The sequence below is a fragment of the Leptodactylus fuscus genome, chromosome 1 (assembly GCF_031893055.1).
Source record: "Leptodactylus fuscus isolate aLepFus1 chromosome 1, aLepFus1.hap2, whole genome shotgun sequence".
Taxonomy (NCBI): Eukaryota; Metazoa; Chordata; class Amphibia; order Anura; family Leptodactylidae; genus Leptodactylus; species Leptodactylus fuscus.
In genome coordinates, this window is record NC_134265.1 from 29,781,131 (window position 1) to 29,802,297 (window position 21,167).

The 21,167-nt window shown below is 49.0% G+C and overlaps 1 protein-coding gene across 1 annotated transcript in view; it reads right to left on the reverse strand.

Moving 5' to 3' along the window:
* PAIP1 (poly(A) binding protein interacting protein 1) overlaps nucleotides 1-20,682 on the reverse strand; it is a 45,376-nt gene extending 24,694 nt beyond the window's left edge. The window contains exons 1-5 of the mRNA XM_075269051.1: nucleotides 20,336-20,682; nucleotides 5,570-5,721; nucleotides 4,134-4,331; nucleotides 1,047-1,159; nucleotides 653-764 (exon numbers count right to left, since the gene is read on the reverse strand). Coding sequence (XP_075125152.1) covers nucleotides 653-764; nucleotides 1,047-1,159; nucleotides 4,134-4,331; nucleotides 5,570-5,721; nucleotides 20,336-20,570 — 810 coding nt within the window. The 5' untranslated portion in view covers nucleotides 20,571-20,682. The remainder of the gene's footprint in view (nucleotides 1-652; nucleotides 765-1,046; nucleotides 1,160-4,133; nucleotides 4,332-5,569; nucleotides 5,722-20,335) is intronic.
* Between the last annotated feature and the right edge of the window lie 485 nt (nucleotides 20,683-21,167).

The following is a 21,167-nucleotide window of genomic DNA, read 5'->3' on the forward strand; positions in this document are numbered from 1 at the left end:
TTGACTAACAAACATCCGAACATGCAAACCCACAAACATCCAAACTCACAAACTTTCACATTTATAATATTAATGGGATTTTGTGATGTTTACGCTGGCAAAAAGCCATTCATTTAACTTTATAACCCTTTGCTTGCAATAAATCGAGATCCATTTTGGAAACAGAATCGTGTGCCTGTCTCTGGGCATCTCCCGACCTGGACATGATACCACACCTACTTTTAACTCGGCACCTCACGGCATACCTGGAGAATAGTTGGGGTATTGCCCCCACAGTGCACCCTGTATAGCTGCAGGTCCTCCCTTGCTGTCACTTTGGCTGCCTATTAAATCACAGACTCCACTTTACTCCGACTGCAGGAACACAGACTAGAGCAGAATTGGTCATGTGACTAAGAGTCTGAGAATCAGCAGGGAAGGCAGAGGAATGAGACTTCTGCCCCCTTACCACATATTAACCCCCTGCAAATCTAACCATCATGGCACCAGGGAAACCATATCTAAAGAGTAAGCAAGTGTACACAGTGCCTTAATGGAGAGGTTGCAGACTCTATAAGCTAGATGTATAGGGTATTCATGTCCAGGCACATGTACAGGGATCAGTGGCTTACATCAGGTTCTTGGTAATCTATATTGGGGATTCTAGTCTTACCTCCAGGTTGAGATAAAGTTCCCCCAAGAACAATACAAAGGCGTGAAAGCGCTTTCTTATGGCTTCATTTCCTTTTGCTGCCTGATGTCTTTTCTCAAATTCTGTCTGACACCTGGCGGATTGGAAATATAATACAAGTCAGGAACAGAAATCCTAAGGTTTGCCACAGATATACGCCACTCTTCATACTCTTGGAGGGAGGCCAGGAATGGACAAAGCCCCAAAATGTACTAGAACATGCAGGTCTAAATCCATTCCCTTCACAGTGCTCGAATGAGATTGCTGAGAGGCGCTACAGAGTAAATGGGGAGCAAGAAGTCCCCCTTCCCCATAATAGGAAGAGACTACCTTTTGGTTACAACAGCCAGAAAGCAAACAGATATCTTGTACTTACCTCTTAAGAAGCAGGTGCCTGAAGTTCCAGTTCTGTGGGTTTATCTGAAGATTACTTGACAAGTGATTACACAAACGTGCGCCCGTGTAGGAGAAATTGGGAACTGAAGTTGCCTTTAACAGAACAAAAATACAAAGTGTAATTTAGTGTAATTTGCTATGCAGGTGTCAATATACAGGGTTGTAGCACAACATATATTGGTTACATTTCATGAATGGAAACCTAAACCGCATAAAAAGCGGTTACCTAAGGAAACCTGCGGACCCCACAGACCAGACCTGGGCAATGTGCGGCCCGCGGGCCACATCCGGCCCTCTGACTGCTTCTATCCGGCCCGCATAGCTGGTGGAAAATTGTTCAAGGACCTGTGATGATGTCATCACAGCCTATCACCAGGATAGGCTATGACTCGTTAGTGGGCGGAGCCACACGGGACTGTGCTTGCTGTAAGCTGCCGGCAATGGAGGCCGCTGGATGATAGAGAGAAGAGACAGTATGTGTGAGCAAGAGGGGGGAACTAGGCAGATGTAGGGGGGCAGTTAAATTGAATGCACATGGAGGAGGGACATTAAACTAGGGGGCAGATGGAGGGTGACATTAAACTGGGGCAGCTAGAGGAGGATATTAAACCATGGGGGGTAGCTGGAGGGGGACATGTCTGCCTCTAGTTGCCACCAGTTTAATGTCCTCCTCCAGCTGCCCCAGTTTAATGTCCCCTCTAGTTTCTGCTGGTTTATACTGGGGCACCAGGAGAGGACTTAATACTGTGGGACATTTGGAGGAAAATGGTATAATGTGGGGGTGTATAATGTTAGGGTGATTGTAGGAGGATTTTACTTTGTGTGTGATGACTCTGAGTCATCAAAGAAGTGGGTGGAGCTAAATTTAGATTTAGCAAACGGAATGGCCCAAACACAGATGTGAACCGGGCCTAAGGCCTTCTTGTGAAGTCCACTGCTGCTCTATTCACTTTAAGGGGACTTTTATACCCCTCTCCTCCTCATCGCTGGTGGACCTGGCAAATGGACACTTATCCCCTGTCCTGTGGATAGGGTATGAGTCCATAATGGCAAAACCCCTTTAAGTAAGCAGCATAGCACAGCCCTCCCCTCCTTGGCTGGTCCCTTAATCTCCACCACACGAGTCAGGACTTAGAAGGAGTTATTCCCATTTGCACAGCGATCTCCTGAGATGGGAGTAGCCCTGTAAAGGATGAACAAGCCCTTCAAGGACACAGGGCTGCTGTTCTTGTGATGGGTGGGAGTCCCTGCACACAGCCCACACCCACCAGGCACTGACAGCACATACTATGACTAGGCCATTCCCTGGAAGACTCCTTACAGACTGACATTAAGGTTTACTTAGACATAATGTTTGCACAGTCACATAATGAACCTCACGAAAACAAAATAATAAGAGTCAATATTGTCTGGCGCAGGTTAATTCTCCACAGATTGGTGGAATATCATGATAAACAAAAAAAAACAAACATAGGCAGTAAGGTGAATGCATCACATTAACCCCTTCCTGCAGAGCCTCTGTGCTTGAAGGCTTAAAGAGGACCTTTCATCAGATCGGGCACATGCAGTTTTATATACTGCTGGAAAGCTTTCCCAATCTGTGCCCAGTGTAAAGCGCTATCGGTCCCAGTACCGTAGCGCTTTAGTGTCAGAAGGGCGTTCCTGACAGTTAGCCAGGAACTTCCTTCTGCCTCGCGGCGCCTATCGCGCTGTACTGTGCAGCGGGGAGGAACTCCCCCCTCCCCTCCTGATAATACTCGTCTATGGACGAGCTGTGTGAGCAGAGGGAGAGGGGAGTTCCTCCCCGCTCCACAGCACAATAGGCGCTGCTGGGCAGAAGGGCGTCCCTGGCTAAGTGTCAGAAACGCCCTTCTGACACTAAAGCGCTACGGTCCCGGGACCGATAGCGCTTTACGCCGGGCACAGATCGGGAAAGCCGATAGTGCGCTGAATTCAGCGCACTGTCAGCTTTCCAGCAGTATATAAAACTGCATGTGACCGATCTAATGAAAGGTCCTCTTTAAAGGGATTCGATGATTGGGAAAACTTGGGTGCACGCTGGAGGCTAATTAGCATATCAATAAAAGGGGGCTAATTGAAAAACGGCTGGGAGGATTTACAAACAAAAGGTAGGTGTGGCATAGCCTTTCTAAAGGCTACGCAAATATATGCTTAGTTAAAAATGAGTTTTCCCCATGATAGAATCCCTTTAAAGAGGACCTTTCATGTTTTCGAGCACACACTGTTTTATATACCGCTAGAAAGCCAATAGTGCGCTGAATTCAGCGTACTGTCGGCTTTCCAGTTATATGCCCCGGGGCGAGAGATATTGGTGCCATTACCAATATCTCTTCACTGTCAGAAGGGTGTTACTGACAGTCTAGTTGGACTGTGAGGAACGCCCCCCTGACTGTACTCATCCATAGCCTTGTACTGTCAGAGGGCATGTTCCTTACCGCCCAGTGATAATGCTATGCTGTGAAGAACGCCTCCCCCAGTACTAGTCTATGGAGGAGTACTGTCAGGAGGGGCATTCCTCACAGCCCAGGTAAACTGTCAGGAACGCCCTTCTGACAGTGAAGAGATACTGATAACAGCACCGATATCTCTTGCCCCGGGGCACATAACGGGAAAGTCGACAGTGCGCTGAAATCAGCGCACTGTTGGCTTTCTAGCGGTATATAACACCGCATGTGCCCCAGGACATGAAAAGTCCTCTTTAATTCATATAGCGTCTTCACATTCCCAACAGCAGTGCCATCCAGGTTGTCACCCGGACAAAGAACTAGACAGAATCCGCTCCTGGTCACAATAACGCCTACACACTGTGCTTTGTCCCCTAATGTAGGAGTCCTCACTGCTTTATTCAGGTGGTTGTTGAGTTTGCTGAGGAATTCCAGGAACTCATTAATACGAGGCAGAGAAGATGATCAACATCTGCAAAAAGCAAGCGTGGTTATCGGAGGGCATCAGTGTCCCTCCAGGCATTGGCTGCACAACTGATATTCTACAATGGGGTCCGGCATACAATAAAATACAGTCAATCTAGGATCCGAATCCTACGTACCTGCTCATAGATGAGCTCCACAAGTTCTTGCAAGGACTCTTCTGTGGTCACCCAGCCGTTCAGCACATCTGTAAACTGGATAATTTCTATTTCAAAACTTCCCGGTTCTTCAGTCAAATGGTTCAGTATGTCCTGGACATACCCGGCCAGGGTGAACTCTGGGACGGCTGAATATCCCACATTGTCGTCCTCATAGGACTAGGACAAATTATACACAGATTTGTCACACACAGAAATAAAACAGTATAAACTTTTACACCAGGCTATACAATATAGATGATCTATCCTAAGGATTGGTCCTCAATATCAGATGGCTAGGAGCGCAACATCCAGTGATGGAACAGGTATCAGACAGATCCATTCTCTGTGTAGTGCAGCCATTCCCAGTCATTGGGAGAGATTATTACTTGTCTGGGGTCCACTGCGGGACATTATTAGTAGCCTGGGGGCTATTGGGAGACATTACTACGTGTCTGAGGACCACTGGAGAGAATCATTGTTTGACTCGGGGCCACTAGAGAGCATTGCTTCTTGCCTGGGGGCCACTAGGGAACATTATTATGTGTTTGGGGAGCAGTATTATGAGTCTACTAGGGAGCATGGATGGTGTGTTGAGCCACTGAGGGAGCTTGGTGATGGGGAAAGGTGAATTTTTGTATGTGCTGAGTGGAAAGTATAGGATGGTGTAGCTTTGGCTGTTTTGATATGGTTTTTGGTGAGATTTTCTAAATTCTAATTTACAAGTGGAACAAATTCATTCTCCAGCTGTAAAATCAAAAACTGCTCTAAAAAAAAAAAAAAAAAAAAAAAAAAAAAAAAAAGGGGGGGGGGGGGTTTGGTTAAAACTATTTGGTAGGGGTGCCAAGATTTTTTTTCAGAGTCTGAATAGGATGCTGTAGTGGCCGAACCGAGTTACTGCCATTCAAGTAAATGGGAGCTGATCTGCAGTAACCTGATCCGACCACTACACAAAGAACAGAGCTGTCTGCTTCCTGTGCCATTCTCTATATATCAGCTGCTGAGGACGGCTGATCAGTGGGGGTGCCAGGAGTTGGATCCACACCAATGTGATAACGGTGACTCATTCTTAGGATAAATTTGTAACCCAGAAATCCCCTGAGCAGATATTTACAGATACGATGCGACCAATAAGAGCACCAGGTATAAGTAGATGGATGGATAATGCACCAAACAGAACAGAGGGAAAGAGAAGAGATCATCTGCTCCACTAAAGAATCAGGACATTAAACCAGCACAGGTCCTAATACTGCCGAAAATACTCAGTGTCTGAAATAAAAAGGCCAGGGGTGCAGACATTTTGGAAGTTACTACAGTAATTTTTCATCAGGACCATCGGTTTTTGTCTTGTAAGCCAGATCGTCCCTTACACGATATAAAAAGCAGCAGAAACGACTCTTGCAGATAAAGTCACTTACATTGCCATCTGCAAAATACCCCGGAGGATAAAACTCTGCTGCGTTGGCAGAAAGCTTGGAGATGACTGTCCTGGAGTCTGGAGGATGACCCTTAGACACGGCCATGGAGCTGCTCTCTAGAGATATCTGCACCTTCTTCTGGTTTATCTGGGCTATGGAGAAAACAAGAAGCTGAGTTCTGCAGAGACATCTCTTTCACACTTCTGCTTACTCATGAGACATGCACGTCAGTACCTCGGACATCTATAGTAGGAGACAGGCGGCCAATGGCCACTAGCCGTGCACAGGAGCTCCTTATATACATGGCACCCTGCCCACTTCTGTCAACCCAACTGCTCCTCACCAATGCCCCCGTCCCATGGAGGAATACAGATGCTGTCAAGTCTGTACAAAAGCAATGTCACCAAAGAAACCTTCATCATTTTGTGAATTTGTTCAACACCACCGCTTCCCAATCCGTGTGAATACAAAAAGGCAAGACAGCACCGAGCTGGTAAAGTATCGGAGGGGTGAGGTATATCCATTGTTGTTAAAGAGGACCTTTCATGGTTTGGGGCGCAGCCAGTTCTATATACTGCTGGAAAGCTGAATTCTGCGCACTGTTGGCTTTCCCGATCTGTGCCCCGGGTGAAGAGCTTGTGGTCCCGGTACCGTAGCTCTTTACAGAAGGGCGTTCTTGTCAGTCAGTCAGGTACGTCCTTCTCCACAGCAGTGCCTATTGCGCTGTACAGTGTGAGCGGGGAGGAACGCCCCCTGCCTCTGCTCACAGTGCTCGTCCATAGACGAGTATTATCAGGAGGGGAGAGGATGTTCCTCCCCGCTCACACTGTACAGCACGATAGGCACTGCTGTGGAGAAGGACGTACCTGACTGACTGTCAGGAATTCCCTCCTGACTGTAAAGAGCTACGGTACCGGGACCGCTAGCTCTTCACCCGGGGCACAGATCGGGAAAGCCATGAATTCAGCTTTCCAACAGTATATAGAACTGCCTGTGCCCCGGACCATGAAAGGTCCTCTTTAAGTCTGCCCTCACCTGATGGAGTTGTGATGAATTCACAACTACCATAAACGCCTGGGAACATTTGCAGGGGGTTCCTCCCTCGGTGTGGTAGAGCAGCTGGATCCTGTTCACCAATGGTGTAAAACGAATATATGCATGGACCAGGACAAAGGATTAAATGACAAACCACTTTATTAACGTTCATCACAACGCGTTTTTGGCACAAGTTGCCCTTTTTCAAGTGCAATAGAACTGCCGTGGGTGGCCAGATGTGTGACATGTGAATGGCAGCCTCACTAGTACAAAATGACGTTTGTATGTCCGCCCATCTGTGTATTACTGCAGGACTAGGGGACTACAGCTGTACTTCGCTATCCCTGAGAAGAGCGGCAATGCACATGCTTGGCTGCTGCTCCCTAATAGGAAGGGAAGGAGGGCAAGGATGCTCAAGACCTCCATTCTAGTGATCAGTGAGGGTCCTAAGGGTGGGCGCAGCAAGACTACTGGGGTCCAATAGGCAACGTTTGCCACAGTATGGCTACAGCATATACACACAGCTTGGGAAATGACTTCAGAAATACAATATAAAAGAAAAGCCTTATGCAGAGCCCAGTTAAATAGAACGGTCACAGACACAGGCAGGTGCTCAAAAATAGAAAAAAATAGGCATCTTTTCTGTGGCCTTGGGCAAAAACTCAAGATCTCTCTGGAAAGCTAGCAAATGGCATTGACTGTAAAGGCCCACGCACAGCAAAGCCCCTTCCTCCTCCTTGTACTTGATAATTAGTGATGGCGCCTCCTGCAGTCTGTGAAAAGCCGTCACCTGCACACATGGGTTCTGTCCATAGACTGGCGACAGGGGAGGACCATGTGACTGGTGTGAGGAGGGGGGGGTCATTATACACTAAGGGGCATTGCACCACGTATGGGGCAGTATACCGCACACTATAGAGCAGCATTATACGCTAAGGGGCATTACACCACGTATGGGGCAGTATACCGCACAGTATAGAGCAGCATTATACGCTAAGGGGCATTACACCACGTATGGGGCAGTATACCGCACAGTATAGAGCAGCATTATACGCTAAGGGGCATTACACCACGTATGGGGCAGTATACCGCACAGTATAGAGCAGCATTATACGCTAAGGGGCATTACACCACGTACGGGGCAGTATACCGCACAGTATAGAGCAGCATTATACGCTAAGGGGCATTACACCACGTACAGGGCAGTATACCGCACAGTATAGAGCAGCATTATACGCTAAGGGGCATTACACCACGTACAGGGCAGTATACCGCACAGTATAGAGCAGCATTATACACTAAGGGGCATTACACCACGTACGGGGCAGTATACCGCACAGTATAGAGCAGCATTATACACTAAGGGGCATTACACCACGTACGGGGCAGTATACCGCACAGTATAGAGCAGCATTATACACTAAGGGGCATTACACCACGTACGGGGCAGTATACCGCACAGTATAGAGCAGCATTATACACTAAGGGGCATTACACCACGTACGGGGCAGTATACCGCACAGTATAGAGCAGCATTATACACTAAGGGGCATTACACCACGTACAGGGCAGTATACCACACAGTATAGAGCAGCATTATACGCTAAGGGGCATTACACCACGTACGGGGCAGTATACCGCACAGTATAGAGCAGCATTATACACTAAGGGGCATTACACCACGTACGGGGCAGTATACCGCACAGTATAGAGCAGCATTATACGCTAAGGGGCATTACACCACGTACGGGGCAGTATACCGCACAGTATAGAGCAGCATTATACACTAAGGGGCATTACACCACGTACGGGGCAGTATACCGCACAGTATAGAGCAGCATTATACGCTAAGGGGCATTACACCACGTACGGGGCAGTATACCGCACAGTATAGAGCAGCATTATACGCTAAGGGGCATTACACCACGTACGGGGCAGTATACCGCACAGTATAGAGCAGCATTATACACTAAGGGGCATTACACCAAGTACGGGGCAGTATACCGCACAGTATAGAGCAGCATTATACACTAAGGGGCATTACACCACGTACGGGGCAGTATACCGCACAGTATAGAGCAGCATTATACGCTAAGGGGCATTACACCACGTACGGGGCAGTATACCGCACAGTATAGAGCAGCATTATACACTAAGGGGCATTACACCAAGTACGGGGCAGTATACCGCACAGTATAGAGCAGCATTATACACTAAGGGGCATTACACCACGTACGGGGCAGTATACCGCACAGTATAGAGCAGCATTATACGCTAAGGGGCATTACACCACGTACGGGGCAGTATACCGCACAGTATAGAGCAGCATTATACGCTAAGGGGCATTACACCACGTACAGGGCAGTATACCACACAGTATAGAGCAGCATTATGCACTAAGGGGCATTACACCACGTACGGGGAAGTATACCGCACAGTATAGAGCAGCATTATACGCTAAGGGGCATTACACCACGTACGGGGCAGTATACCGCACAGTATAGAGCAGCATTATGCACTAAGGGGCATTACACCACGTACGGGGCAGTATACCGCACAGTATAGAGCAGCATTATACGCTAAGGGGCATTGCACCACGTACGGGGCAGTATACCGCACAGTATAGAGCAGCATTATACACTAAGGGGCATTACACCACGTACGGGGCAGTATACCGCACAGTATAGAGCAGCATTATACACTAAGGGGCATTACACCACGTACGGGGCAGTATACCGCACAGTATAGAGCAGCATTATACGCTAAGGGGCATTACACCACGTACGGGGCAGTATACCGCACAGTATAGAGCAGCATTATACACTAAGGGGCATTACACCAAGTACGGGGCAGTATACCGCACAGTATAGAGCAGCATTATACACTAAGGGGCATTACACCACGTACGGGGCAGTATACCGCACAGTATAGAGCAGCATTATACACTAAGGGGCATTACACCACGTACGGGGCAGTATACCGCACAGTATAGAGCAGCATTATACACTAAGGGGCATTACACCACGTACGGGGCAGTATACCGCACAGTATAGAGCAGCATTATACACTAAGGGGCATTACACCACGTACAGGGCAGTATACCACACAGTATAGAGCAGCATTATACACTAAGGGGTATTACACCACGTATGGGGCAGTATACCACACAATATAGAGCAGCATTATACACTAAGGGGCATTACACCACGTATGGGGCAGTATACCGCACAGTATAGAGCAGCATTATACACTAAGGGGCATTACACCACGTACAGGGCAGTATACCACACAGTATAGAGCAGCATTATACACTAAGGGGTATTACACCACGTATGGGGCAGTATACCACACAATATAGAGCAGCATTATACACTAAGGGGCATTACACCACGTATGGGGCAGTATACCGCACAGTATAGAGCAGCATTATACACTAAGGGGCATTACACCACGTACGGGGCAGTATACCGCACAGTATAGAGCAGCATTATACGCTAAGGGGCAGTACACCACGTACGGGGCAGTATACCACACAGTATAGAGCAGCATTATACACTAAGGGGCATTACACCACGTACAGGGCAGTATACCACACAGTATAGAGCAGCATTATACACTAAGGGGCATTACACCAAGTACGGGGCAGTATACCGCACAGTATAGAGCAGCATTATACACTAAGGGGCAGTACACCACGTACGGGGCAGTATACCACACAGTATAGAGCAGCATTATACGCTAAGGGGCAGTACACCACGTACGGGGCAGTATACCGCACAGTATAGAGCAGCATTATACACTAAGGGGCATTACACCACGTACGGGGCAGTATACCGCACAGTATAGAGCAGCATTATACACTAAGGGGTATTACACCACGTATGGGGCAGTATACCACACAATATAGAGCAGCATTATACACTAAGGGGCATTACACCACGTACAGGGCAGTATACCGCACAGTATAGAGCAGCATTATACACTAAGGGGCATTACACCACGTACGGGGCAGTATACCGCACAGTATAGAGCAGCATTATACACTAAGGGGCATTACACCACGTACGGGGCAGTATACCGCACAGTATAGAGCAGCATTATACGCTAAGGGGCAGTACACCACGTACGGGGCAGTATACCACACAGTATAGAGCAGCATTATACACTAAGGGGCATTACACCACGTACAGGGCAGTATACCACACAGTATAGAGCAGCATTATACACTAAGGGGCAGTACACCACGTACGGGGCAGTATACCACACAGTATAGAGCAGCATTATACACTAAGGGGCATTACACCACGTACAGGGCAGTATACCACACAGTATAGAGCAGCATTATACACTAAGGGGCATTACACCACGTACAGGGCAGTATACCGCACAGTATAGAGCAGCATTATACGCTAAGGGGCAGTACACCACGTACGGGGCAGTATACCGCACAGTATAGAGCAGCATTATACACTAAGGGGCATTACACCACGTACGGGGCAGTATACCGCACAGTATAGAGCAGCATTATACACTAAGGGGCAGTACACCACGTACGGGGCAGTATACCACACAGTATAGAGCAGCATTATACACTAAGGGGCATTACACCACGTACGGGGCAGTATACCGCAGCACGCAGCATTATTTTGTCAGTAGGTTTCTCTTCCTGCGGTAGAAGCTTCTGGCGGAGCATCAAGTGCACAAAACACAAATATGGTTGGGCTCACACGGGTGTATTACAGAGGTCACCTACTCTCTGTATTATAACTGTAAGTCCCCTTAAAATGACTTTTATGTAGGGGATGACAATCTCTGGCACATCCAGAACCCCATCCTTGTTTTTTTCCTTTCAATCAGCAAACAACATACACAAAAGGCCGCCTGCCTACCCCTGCTATAGAGTCTGTGGTCCTTGTCCCCCTCACCTGGAATACTCCCTCTCTCCCCAACCCCCAGACTGGCACCTAAAGTGTAACTTTCATTTTATTTATTGATTTTTTTTTTTTATTTTTTTTTGCTATTGTGTCTGGGGGACATTTTTGTAATATACTTTATTAACCTATCTAACTTATGTTTAATAGAAAACAGGCTATAAAATTCTCCCTAGCAGCCCTCTAACTGAGCTGTTACTAGAAGAATCCGTACACAGTTGTATTGCCAGTGGGTATAGAAGCGGCATTTGCCAAGGGTGGGAGGAAGGTCAGTTCAAATGGCCGTATCTCTGGTTTTATACCACCTAGAAAGTTACTGAGGTAAAACCGCCTGAGATATCACTAGTTAAAAGAGAATGTGTCAGTGCAAAATTGAGAGGTCAACTAATCCCAGTACCTTGTAGGGCTGTCAGCATGGTTTATATTGAAATATTTTATTTTTTTATGTAGATTGTGAGCCCCATATAGGGATCATAATGTACATTATTCCCTATCAGTGTGTCTTTGTAGCATGGGAGGAAATCCACACAAACACAGGGAGAACATACAAACTCCTTGCTGATATTGTCTTTGGCGGGATTCGAACCTAGGACTCCAGCGCTGCAAGGCTAACCACTGAGCCACCGTGTTGCGCCCTGATATATTCCTTATTCTGGGCCGCTGCTCCGTTCTTCAAATTAGCAGAAAAGGACTTTAGGGGTGTTGTCTAAAATCAATAGGCGTCACTATTTACTGCTCAGCTCGCCCACTACCTGTACTGTGCATGTCTGATGATGTCACACTGCAGCAGGCTTCATATGGGCGCAGTATGACATCATCATGTACAGTACAGGTAGTGGGTGGAGCTGAGCAGCAGAAGATAATGCAGCCTATTGGTAGAAAGCAACGCCCCTAAAGCCCCGCCTCTAATGCCCTTTTCTGTTCATTTGCATAGGGATAACATGACGATTTTTTACGAGAATGGAGCAGCGGTGCTGAAAAAGAAATACATCATTGTAAACTGTGCCGACCCTAAAGGTACTCGGATCACCGCAACACATTCATGACCGACTTTATAACTAGTGCTATCTCCTATTATAGTCAGTGATGCATCTACAGAAGTGGTATACAACCAGAGATACAGCCATTTCAAGTGACCATCCCCCCTTCTGGTTCTACATACTGCACTGAGTAAATAGGCACAGATTCTCCCTGGCAATGCTTAGTTATGGGAACTTTACAGCCTGTTTTCTACTAAAAGGAAGTTAGAGAGGTTAATAAAGTATATTACAAAAATGATGTGCAAACAACCCCCGACAGAAGAGAGAAAAATAAAACAAATTAGGAGTTACATTTTAAGAACTGGAAGCTCACAAAAGGTGAGATCCTTAGTTTGGAGATCGTGACCACATTCCTTCCACAACAAGCCCTGCAAAAAGGCTGCAGAGGACGCCACTAATATACATAACGCCCCCTCCCCCATATAAATAATTGGGGGTTCCAATATAAACTATGAAAAGCAGCGAAACCTGAACTTCAGTGTGTGACTTTATCACCAATAACCCTCAGCAGGTTGTCAGGGATAGAAAACATTACAGGGATATCCAATGCAAAGTGATGGAAGAAGTGACATAGATAATGGAGGGATGATGGGGGCAGTGGTCCTGTGTATGACAGGAGAGATGATGGGGGCAGTGGTCCTGTGTATGACAGGAGAGATGATGGGGGCAGTGGTCCTGTATATGACAGGTGAGATGATGGGGGCAGTGGTCCTGTGTATGACAGGAGAGATGATGGGGGCAGTGGTCCTGTGTATGACAGGTGAGATGATGGGGGCAGTGGTCCTGTGTATGACAGGAGAGATGATGGGGCAGTGGTCCTGTATATGACAGGTGAGATGATGGGGGCAGTGGTCCTGTGTATGACAGGAGAGATGATGGGGGTAGTGGTCCTGTGTATGACAGGAGAGATGATGGGGGCGGTGGTCCTGTATATGACAGGAGAGATGATGGGGCAGTGGTCCTGTGTATGACAGGAGAGATGATGGGGGCGGTGGTCCTGGATATGACAGGTGAGATGATGGGGGCAGTGGTCCTGTGTATGACAGGAGAGATGATGGGGGCGGTGGTCCTGTATATGACAGGAGAGATGATGGGGGCAGTGGTCCTGTGTATGACAGGTGAGATGATGGGGGCAGTGGTCCTGTATATGACAGGTGAGATGATGGGGCAGTGGTCCTGTGTATGACAGGAGAGATGATGGGGGCAGTGGTCCTGTATATGACAGGTGAGATGATGGGGCAGTGGTCCTGTGTATGACAGGAGAGATGATGGGGGCAGTGGTCCTAAATATGACAGGTGAGATGATGGGGCAGTGGTCCTGTATATGACAGGTGAGATGATGGGGGCGGTGGTCCTGTGTATGACAGGTGAGATGATGGGGGCAGTGGTCCTGTGTATGACAGGTGAGATGATGGGGGCAGTGGTCCTGTGTATGACAGGAGAGATGATGGGGGCAGTGGTCCTGTGTATGACAGGAGAGATGATGGGGGCAGTGGTCCTGTGTATGACAGGAGAGATGATGGGGCAGTGGTCCTGTGTATGACAGGTGAGATGATGGGGGCAGTGGTCCTGTGTATGACAGGTGAGATGATGGGGCAGTGGTCCTGTGTATGTGACAGGATAAGGGAGGGATGATGGGGCAGTGGTCCTGTGTATGACAGGTAAGATGATGGGGCAGTGGTCCTGTGTATGACAGGTGAGATGATGGGGGCAGTGGTCCTGTGTATGACAGGTGAGATGATGGGGGCAGTGGTCCTGTGTATGACAGGTAAGATGATGGGGCAGTGGTCCTGTGTATGACAGGTGAGATGATGGGGGCAGTGGTCCTGTGTATGACAGGTAAGATGATGGGGGTAGTGGTCCTGTATATGACAGGAGAGATGATGGGGGCAGTGGTCCTGTGTATGACAGGTGAGATGATGGGGCAGTGGTCCTGTATATGACAGGTGAGATGATGGGGGCAGTGGTCCTGTGTATGACAGGTGAGATGATGGGGGCAGTGGTCCTGTGTATGACAGGTAAGATGATGGGGCAGTGGTCCTGTGTATGACAGGTGAGATGATGGGGCAGTGGTCCTGTGTATGACAGGTGAGATGATGGGGGCAGTGGTCCTGTGTATGACAGGTAAGATGATGGGGGCAGTGGTCCTGTATATGACAGGTGAGATGATGGGGCAGTGGTCCTGTGTATGACAGGTGAGATGATGGGGGTAGTGGTCCTGTGTATGTGACCGGATAATGGAGGGATGATGGGGGCAGTGGTCCTAAATATGACAGGTGAGATGATGGGGGCAGTGGTCCTGTGTATGACAGGTAAGATGATGGGGGCAGTGGTCCTGTGTATGACAGGTGAGATGATGGGGGTAGTGGTCCTGTATATGACAGGTGAGATGATGGGGGCAGTGGTCCTGTGTATGACAGGAGAGATGATGGGGGCAGTGGTCCTGTGTATGACAGGTGAGATGATGGGGGCAGTGGTCCTGTATATGACAGGTGAGATGATGGGGGCGGTGGTCCTGTGTATGACAGGTGAGATGATGGGGGCAGTGGTCCTGTGTATGACAGGTGAGATGATGGGGGCAGTGGTCCTGTATATGACAGGTGAGATGATGGGGGCAGTGGTCCTGTATATGACAGGTGAGATGATGGGGGCAGTGGTCCTGTATATGACAGGTGAGATGATGGGGGCAGTGGTCCTGTATATGACAGGTGAGATGATGGGGGCAGTGGTCCTGTATATGACAGGTGAGATGATGGGGGCAGTGGTCCTGTATATGACAGGTGAGATGATGGGGCAGTGGTCCTGTGTATGACAGGAGAGATGATGGGGGCAGTGGTCCTAAATATGACAGGTGAGATGATGGGGCAGTGGTCCTGTATATGACAGGTGAGATGATGGGGGCGGTGGTCCTGTGTATGACAGGTGAGATGATGGGGGCAGTGGTCCTGTGTATGACAGGTGAGATGATGGGGGCAATGGTCCTGTGTATGACAGGAGAGATGATGGGGGCAGTGGTCCTGTGTATGACAGGTGAGATGATGGGGGCAGTGGTCCTGTGTATGACAGGTGAGATGATGGGGGCAGTGGTCCTGTGTATGACAGGAGAGATGATGGGGGCAGTGGTCCTGTGTATGACAGGAGAGATGATGGGGCAGTGGTCCTGTGTATGACAGGTGAGATGATGGGGGCAGTGGTCCTGTGTATGACAGGTGAGATGATGGGGCAGTGGTCCTGTGTATGTGACAGGTAAGGGAGGGATGATGGGGCAGTGGTCCTGTGTATGACAGGTGAGATGATGGGGGCAGTGGTCCTGTGTATGACAGGTGAGATGATGGGGGCAGTGGTCCTGTGTATGACAGGTAAGATGATGGGGCAGTGGTCCTGTGTATGACAGGTGAGATGATGGGGGCAGTGGTCCTGTGTATGACAGGTAAGATGATGGGGGTAGTGGTCCTGTATATGACAGGAGAGATGATGGGGGCAGTGGTCCTGTGTATGACAGGTAAGATGATGGGGGCAGTGGTCCTGTGTATGACAGGTGAGATGATGGGGGCAGTGGTCCTGTGTATGACAGGTGAGATGATGGGGGCAGTGGTCCTGTGTATGACAGGTAAGATGATGGGGGCAGTGGTCCTGTGTATGACAGGTGAGATGATGGGGGCAGTGGTCCTGTGTATGACAGGTGAGATGATGGGGGCAGTGGTCCTGTATATGACAGGTGAGATGATGGGGGCAGTGGTCCTAAATATGACAGGTGAGATGATGGGGCAGTGGTCCTGTATATGACAGGAGAGATGATGGGGGCGGTGGTCCTGTGTATGACAGGTGAGATGATGGGGGCAGTGGTCCTGTATATGACAGGAGAGATGATGGGGGCAGTGGTCCTGTATATGACAGGTGAGATGATGGGGGCAGTGGTCCTGTATATGACAGGTGAGATGATGGGGGCAGTGGTCCTGTGTATGACAGGTGAGATGATGGGGGCAGTGGTCCTGTATATGACAGGTGAGATGATGGGGGCAGTGGTCCTGTATATGACAGGTGAGATGATGGGGGCAGTGGTCCTGTATATGACAGGTGAGATGATGGGGGCAGTGGTCCTGTGTATGACAGGTGAGATGATGGGGGCAGTGGTCCTGTATATGACAGGTGAGATGATGGGGGCAGTGGTCCTGTGTATGACAGGTGAGATGATGGGGCAGTGGTCCTGTGTATGACAGGTGAGATGATGGGGGCAGTGGTCCTGTGTATGACAGGTGAGATGATGGGGGCAGTGGTCCTGTGTATGACAGGTGAGATGATGGGGCAGTGGTCCTGTGTATGACAGGTGAGATGATGGGGGCAGTGGTCCTGTATATGACAGGTGAGATGATGGGGGCAGTGGTCCTGTGTATGACAGGTGAGATGATGGGGGCAGTGGTCCTGTATATGACAGGTGAGATGATGGGGGCAGTGGTCCTGTGTATGACAGGTAAGATGATGGGGGCGGTGGTCCTGTATATGACAGGTGAGATGATGGGGGTAGTGGTCCTGTGTATGACAGGTGAGATGATGGGGGCAGTGGTCCTGTATATGACAGGAGAGATGATGGGGGCAGTGGTCCTGTGTATGACAGGTGAGATGATGGGGGTAGTGGTCCTGTGTATGACAGGTGAGATGATGGGGGCAGTGGTCCTGTATATGACAGGAGAGATGATGGGGGCAGTGGTCCTGTGTATGACAGGTGAGATGATGGGGGCGGTGGTCCTGTATATGACAGGTGAGATGATGGGGGCGGTGGTCCTGTATATGACAGGTGAGATGATGGGGGCAGTGGTCCTAAATATGACAGGTGAGATGATGGGGGCAGTGGTCCTGTATATGACAGGTGAGATGATGGGGGCGGTGGTCCTGTGTATGACAGGTGAGATGATGGGGGCAGTGGTCCTGTGTATAACAGGTGAGATGATGGGGGCAGTGGTCCTGTGTATGACAGGTGAGATGATGGGGGCAGTGGTCCTGTGTATGACAGGTGAGATGATGGGGGCAGTGGTCCTAAATATGACAGGTGAGATGATGGGGGCAGTGGTCCTGTGTATGACAGGTGAGATGATGGGGGCAGTGGTCCTGTATATGACAGGTGAGATGATGGGGGCAGTGGTCCTGTATATGACAGGAGAGATGATGGGGGCAGTGGTCCTGTGTATGACAGGTGAGATGATGGGGGCGGTGGTCCTGTATATGACAGGTGAGATGATGGGGGCAGTGGTCCTGTATATGACAGGAGAGATGATGGGGGCAGTGGTCCTGTGTATGACAGGTGAGATGATGGGGGCGGTGGTCCTGTATATGACAGGTGAGATGATGGGGGCGGTGGTCCTGTATATGACAGGTGAGATGATGGGGGCAGTGGTCCTAAATATGACAGGTGAGATGATGGGGGCAGTGGTCCTGTATATGACAGGTGAGATGATGGGGGCGGTGGTCCTGTGTATGACAGGTGAGATGATGGGGGCAGTGGTCCTGTGTATAACAGGTGAGATGATGGGGGCAGTGGTCCTGTGTATGACAGGTGAGATGATGGGGGCAGTGGTCCTGTGTATGACAGGTGAGATGATGGGGGCAGTGGTCCTAAATATGACAGGTGAGATGATGGGGGCAGTGGTCCTGTGTATGACAGGTGAGATGATGGGGGCAGTGGTCCTGTATATGACAGGTGAGATGATGGGGGCAGTGGTCCTGTGTATGACAGGTGAGATGATGGGGGCAGTGGTCCTGTATATGACAGGTGAGATGATGGGGGCAGTGGTCCTGTATATGACAGGTGAGATGATGGGGGCAGTGGTCCTGTGTATGACAGGTGTGATGATGGGGGCAGTGGTCCTGTGTATGACAGGTGAGATGATGGGGGCAGTGGTCCTACATATGACAGGTGAGATGATGGGGGCAGTGGTCCTGTATATGACAGGTGAGATGATGGGGGCAGTGGTCCTGTATATGACAGGAGAGATGATGGGGGCAGTGGTCCTGTGTATGACAGGTGAGATGATGGGAGTAGTGGTCCTGTGTATGACAATAGGGATGATGGGAGTAGTGGTCCTGTGTATGTGACCGGATAATGGAGGGATGATGGGGGCGGTGGTCCTGTGTATGACAGGTGAGATGATGGGGGCAGTGGTCCTGTATATGACAGGTGAGATGATGGGGGTAGTGGTCCTGTGTATGACAGGTGAGATGATGGGGGTAGTGGTCCTGTGTATGACAGGTGAGATGATGGGGGTAGTGGTCCTGTGTATGTGACCGGATAATGGAGGGATGATGGGGGCAGTGGTCCTAAATATGACAGGTGAGATGATGGGGGTAGTGGTCCTGTGTATGACAGGTGAGATGATGGGGGTAGTGGTCCTGTGTATGACAGGTGAGATGATGGGGGTAGTGGTCCTGTGTATGTGACCGGATAATGGAGGGATGATGGGGGCAGTGGTCCTAAATATGACAGGTGAGATGATGGGGGCGGTGGTCCTGTGTATGACAGGAGAGATGATGGGGGCAGTGGTCCTGTGTATGACAGGTGTGATGATGGGGGCAGTGGTCCTGTATATGACAGGAGAGATGATGGGGGCAGTGGTCCTATATATGACAGTAGGGATGATGGGAGTAGTGGTCCCTTATATGAGAGTAAGGATGATGGGAGTAGTGGTCCTATATATATGACAGTAGCGGTCCCTTATATGACAGTAGTGGTCCTATATATATGACAGTAGTGGTCCCTTATATGACAGTAGTGGTCCTATATATATATGAGAGTAGGGATGATGGGAGTAGTGGTCCCTTATATGACAGTAGTGGTCCTATATATATATGACAGTAGTGGTCCCTTATATGACAGTAGTGGTCCTATATATATGACAGTAGTGGTCCCTTATATGACAGTAGTGGTCCTATATATATGAGAGTAGGGATGATGGGAGTAGTGGTCCCTTATATGACAGTAGTGGTCCCTTATATGACAGTAGTGGTCCTATATATATGACAGTAGCGGTCCCTTATATGACAGTAGTGGTCCTATATATATGAGAGTAGGGATGATGGGAGTAGTGGTCCCTTATATGACAGTAGTGGTCCCTTATATGACAGTAGTGGTCCTATATATATGACAGTAGCGGTCCCTTATATGACAGTAGTGGTCCTATATATATGAGAGTAGGGATGATGGGAGTAGTGGTCCCTTATATGACAGTAGTGGTCCTATATATATATGACAGTAGTGGTCCTATATATATATGACAGTAGTGGTCCCTTATATGACAGTAGTGGTCCTATATATATGACAGTAGTGGTCCCTTATATGACAGTAGTGGTCCTATATATATGAGAGTAGGGATGATGGGAGTAGTGGTCCCTTATATGACAGTAGTGGTCCCTTATATGACAGTAGTGGTCCTATATATATGACAGTAGTGGTCCCTTATATGACAGTAGTGGTCCTATATATATGAGAGTAGGGATGATGGGAGTAGTGGTCCCTTATATGACAGTAGTGGTCCCTTATATGACAGTAGTGGTCCTATATATATGACAGTAGCGGTCCCTTATATGACAGTAGTGGTCCTATATATATGAGAGTAGGGATGATGGGAGTAGTGGTCCCTTATATGACAGTAGTGGTCCTATATATATATGACAGTAGTGGTCCCTTATATGACAGTAGTGGTCCCTTATATGACAGTAGTGGTCCTATATATATATATATATATGACAGGTGTATTGGCTGCGGATACCTGCGGTGGTGATGCCGCTCCCCACGGGCGGACTACTACGGGGCGGCCGCAGCGGCTCTTGTTGCTGGAGTCCTCCCGCCCTCTGCGCTGAGGTGATTTTCCCGGACTCCTCTCCGTTGTTCTGCCCCCTGACGCCCGCCGGTGTGTCGCCTTCTCGCCCGCGCCCTCTGCCTGCCCCCGAGCCGCGACCTCTGCCTCTGCCGCCTCCTGGGGCTCTATCGAAGCCTTCCCACATAGTGCAGCGCACACTAGTCCGTTATGGAGCTCGGTAGTCGAGCAGCCCTCTCCGGGCCCGATCACAAAACCCCCTCTCCGCCCCCTTGTCAACAACCAAAACAGGAAGCTGGGCGGACAGCGTCATCTACAGGACGGAGGTCTAAGTCCATAATCATTGTACACAGCAGAGGCGAGCGGGCGGTTACAGCGCCACCTGGTGGTAGGAGGCCTGTAGAGCGCAGAGCTGCAGGGGATTTTATGTCAGTGCGGGCTATGCAGACAATGGCTATAAATAGGCCAGTAGTGTAACAAGATTTATCTGTGACCCAAACCCTTCCCTATTTCTCAGTTGCAGTGCCCACCTATTACTGCCATTCAGAGCTTGGGTAACAGTGATATATACCAAAGTAACATCAGAAATGGGCACATGAGGCTACCATATGTCATCTAATAAGGCCATGTTCACATTTGGTTTACAGATTCTGTCAAAAATGTAGGTCACTATGACAGAAAAAGGTTAGACCATTGGAGGCTGTTCACACTAAGTACGGATTTATGAGTACAAGCTGATGACCCTGCTTCAAACACTGGAGGAAGGGCTGAATCTGTCACATAG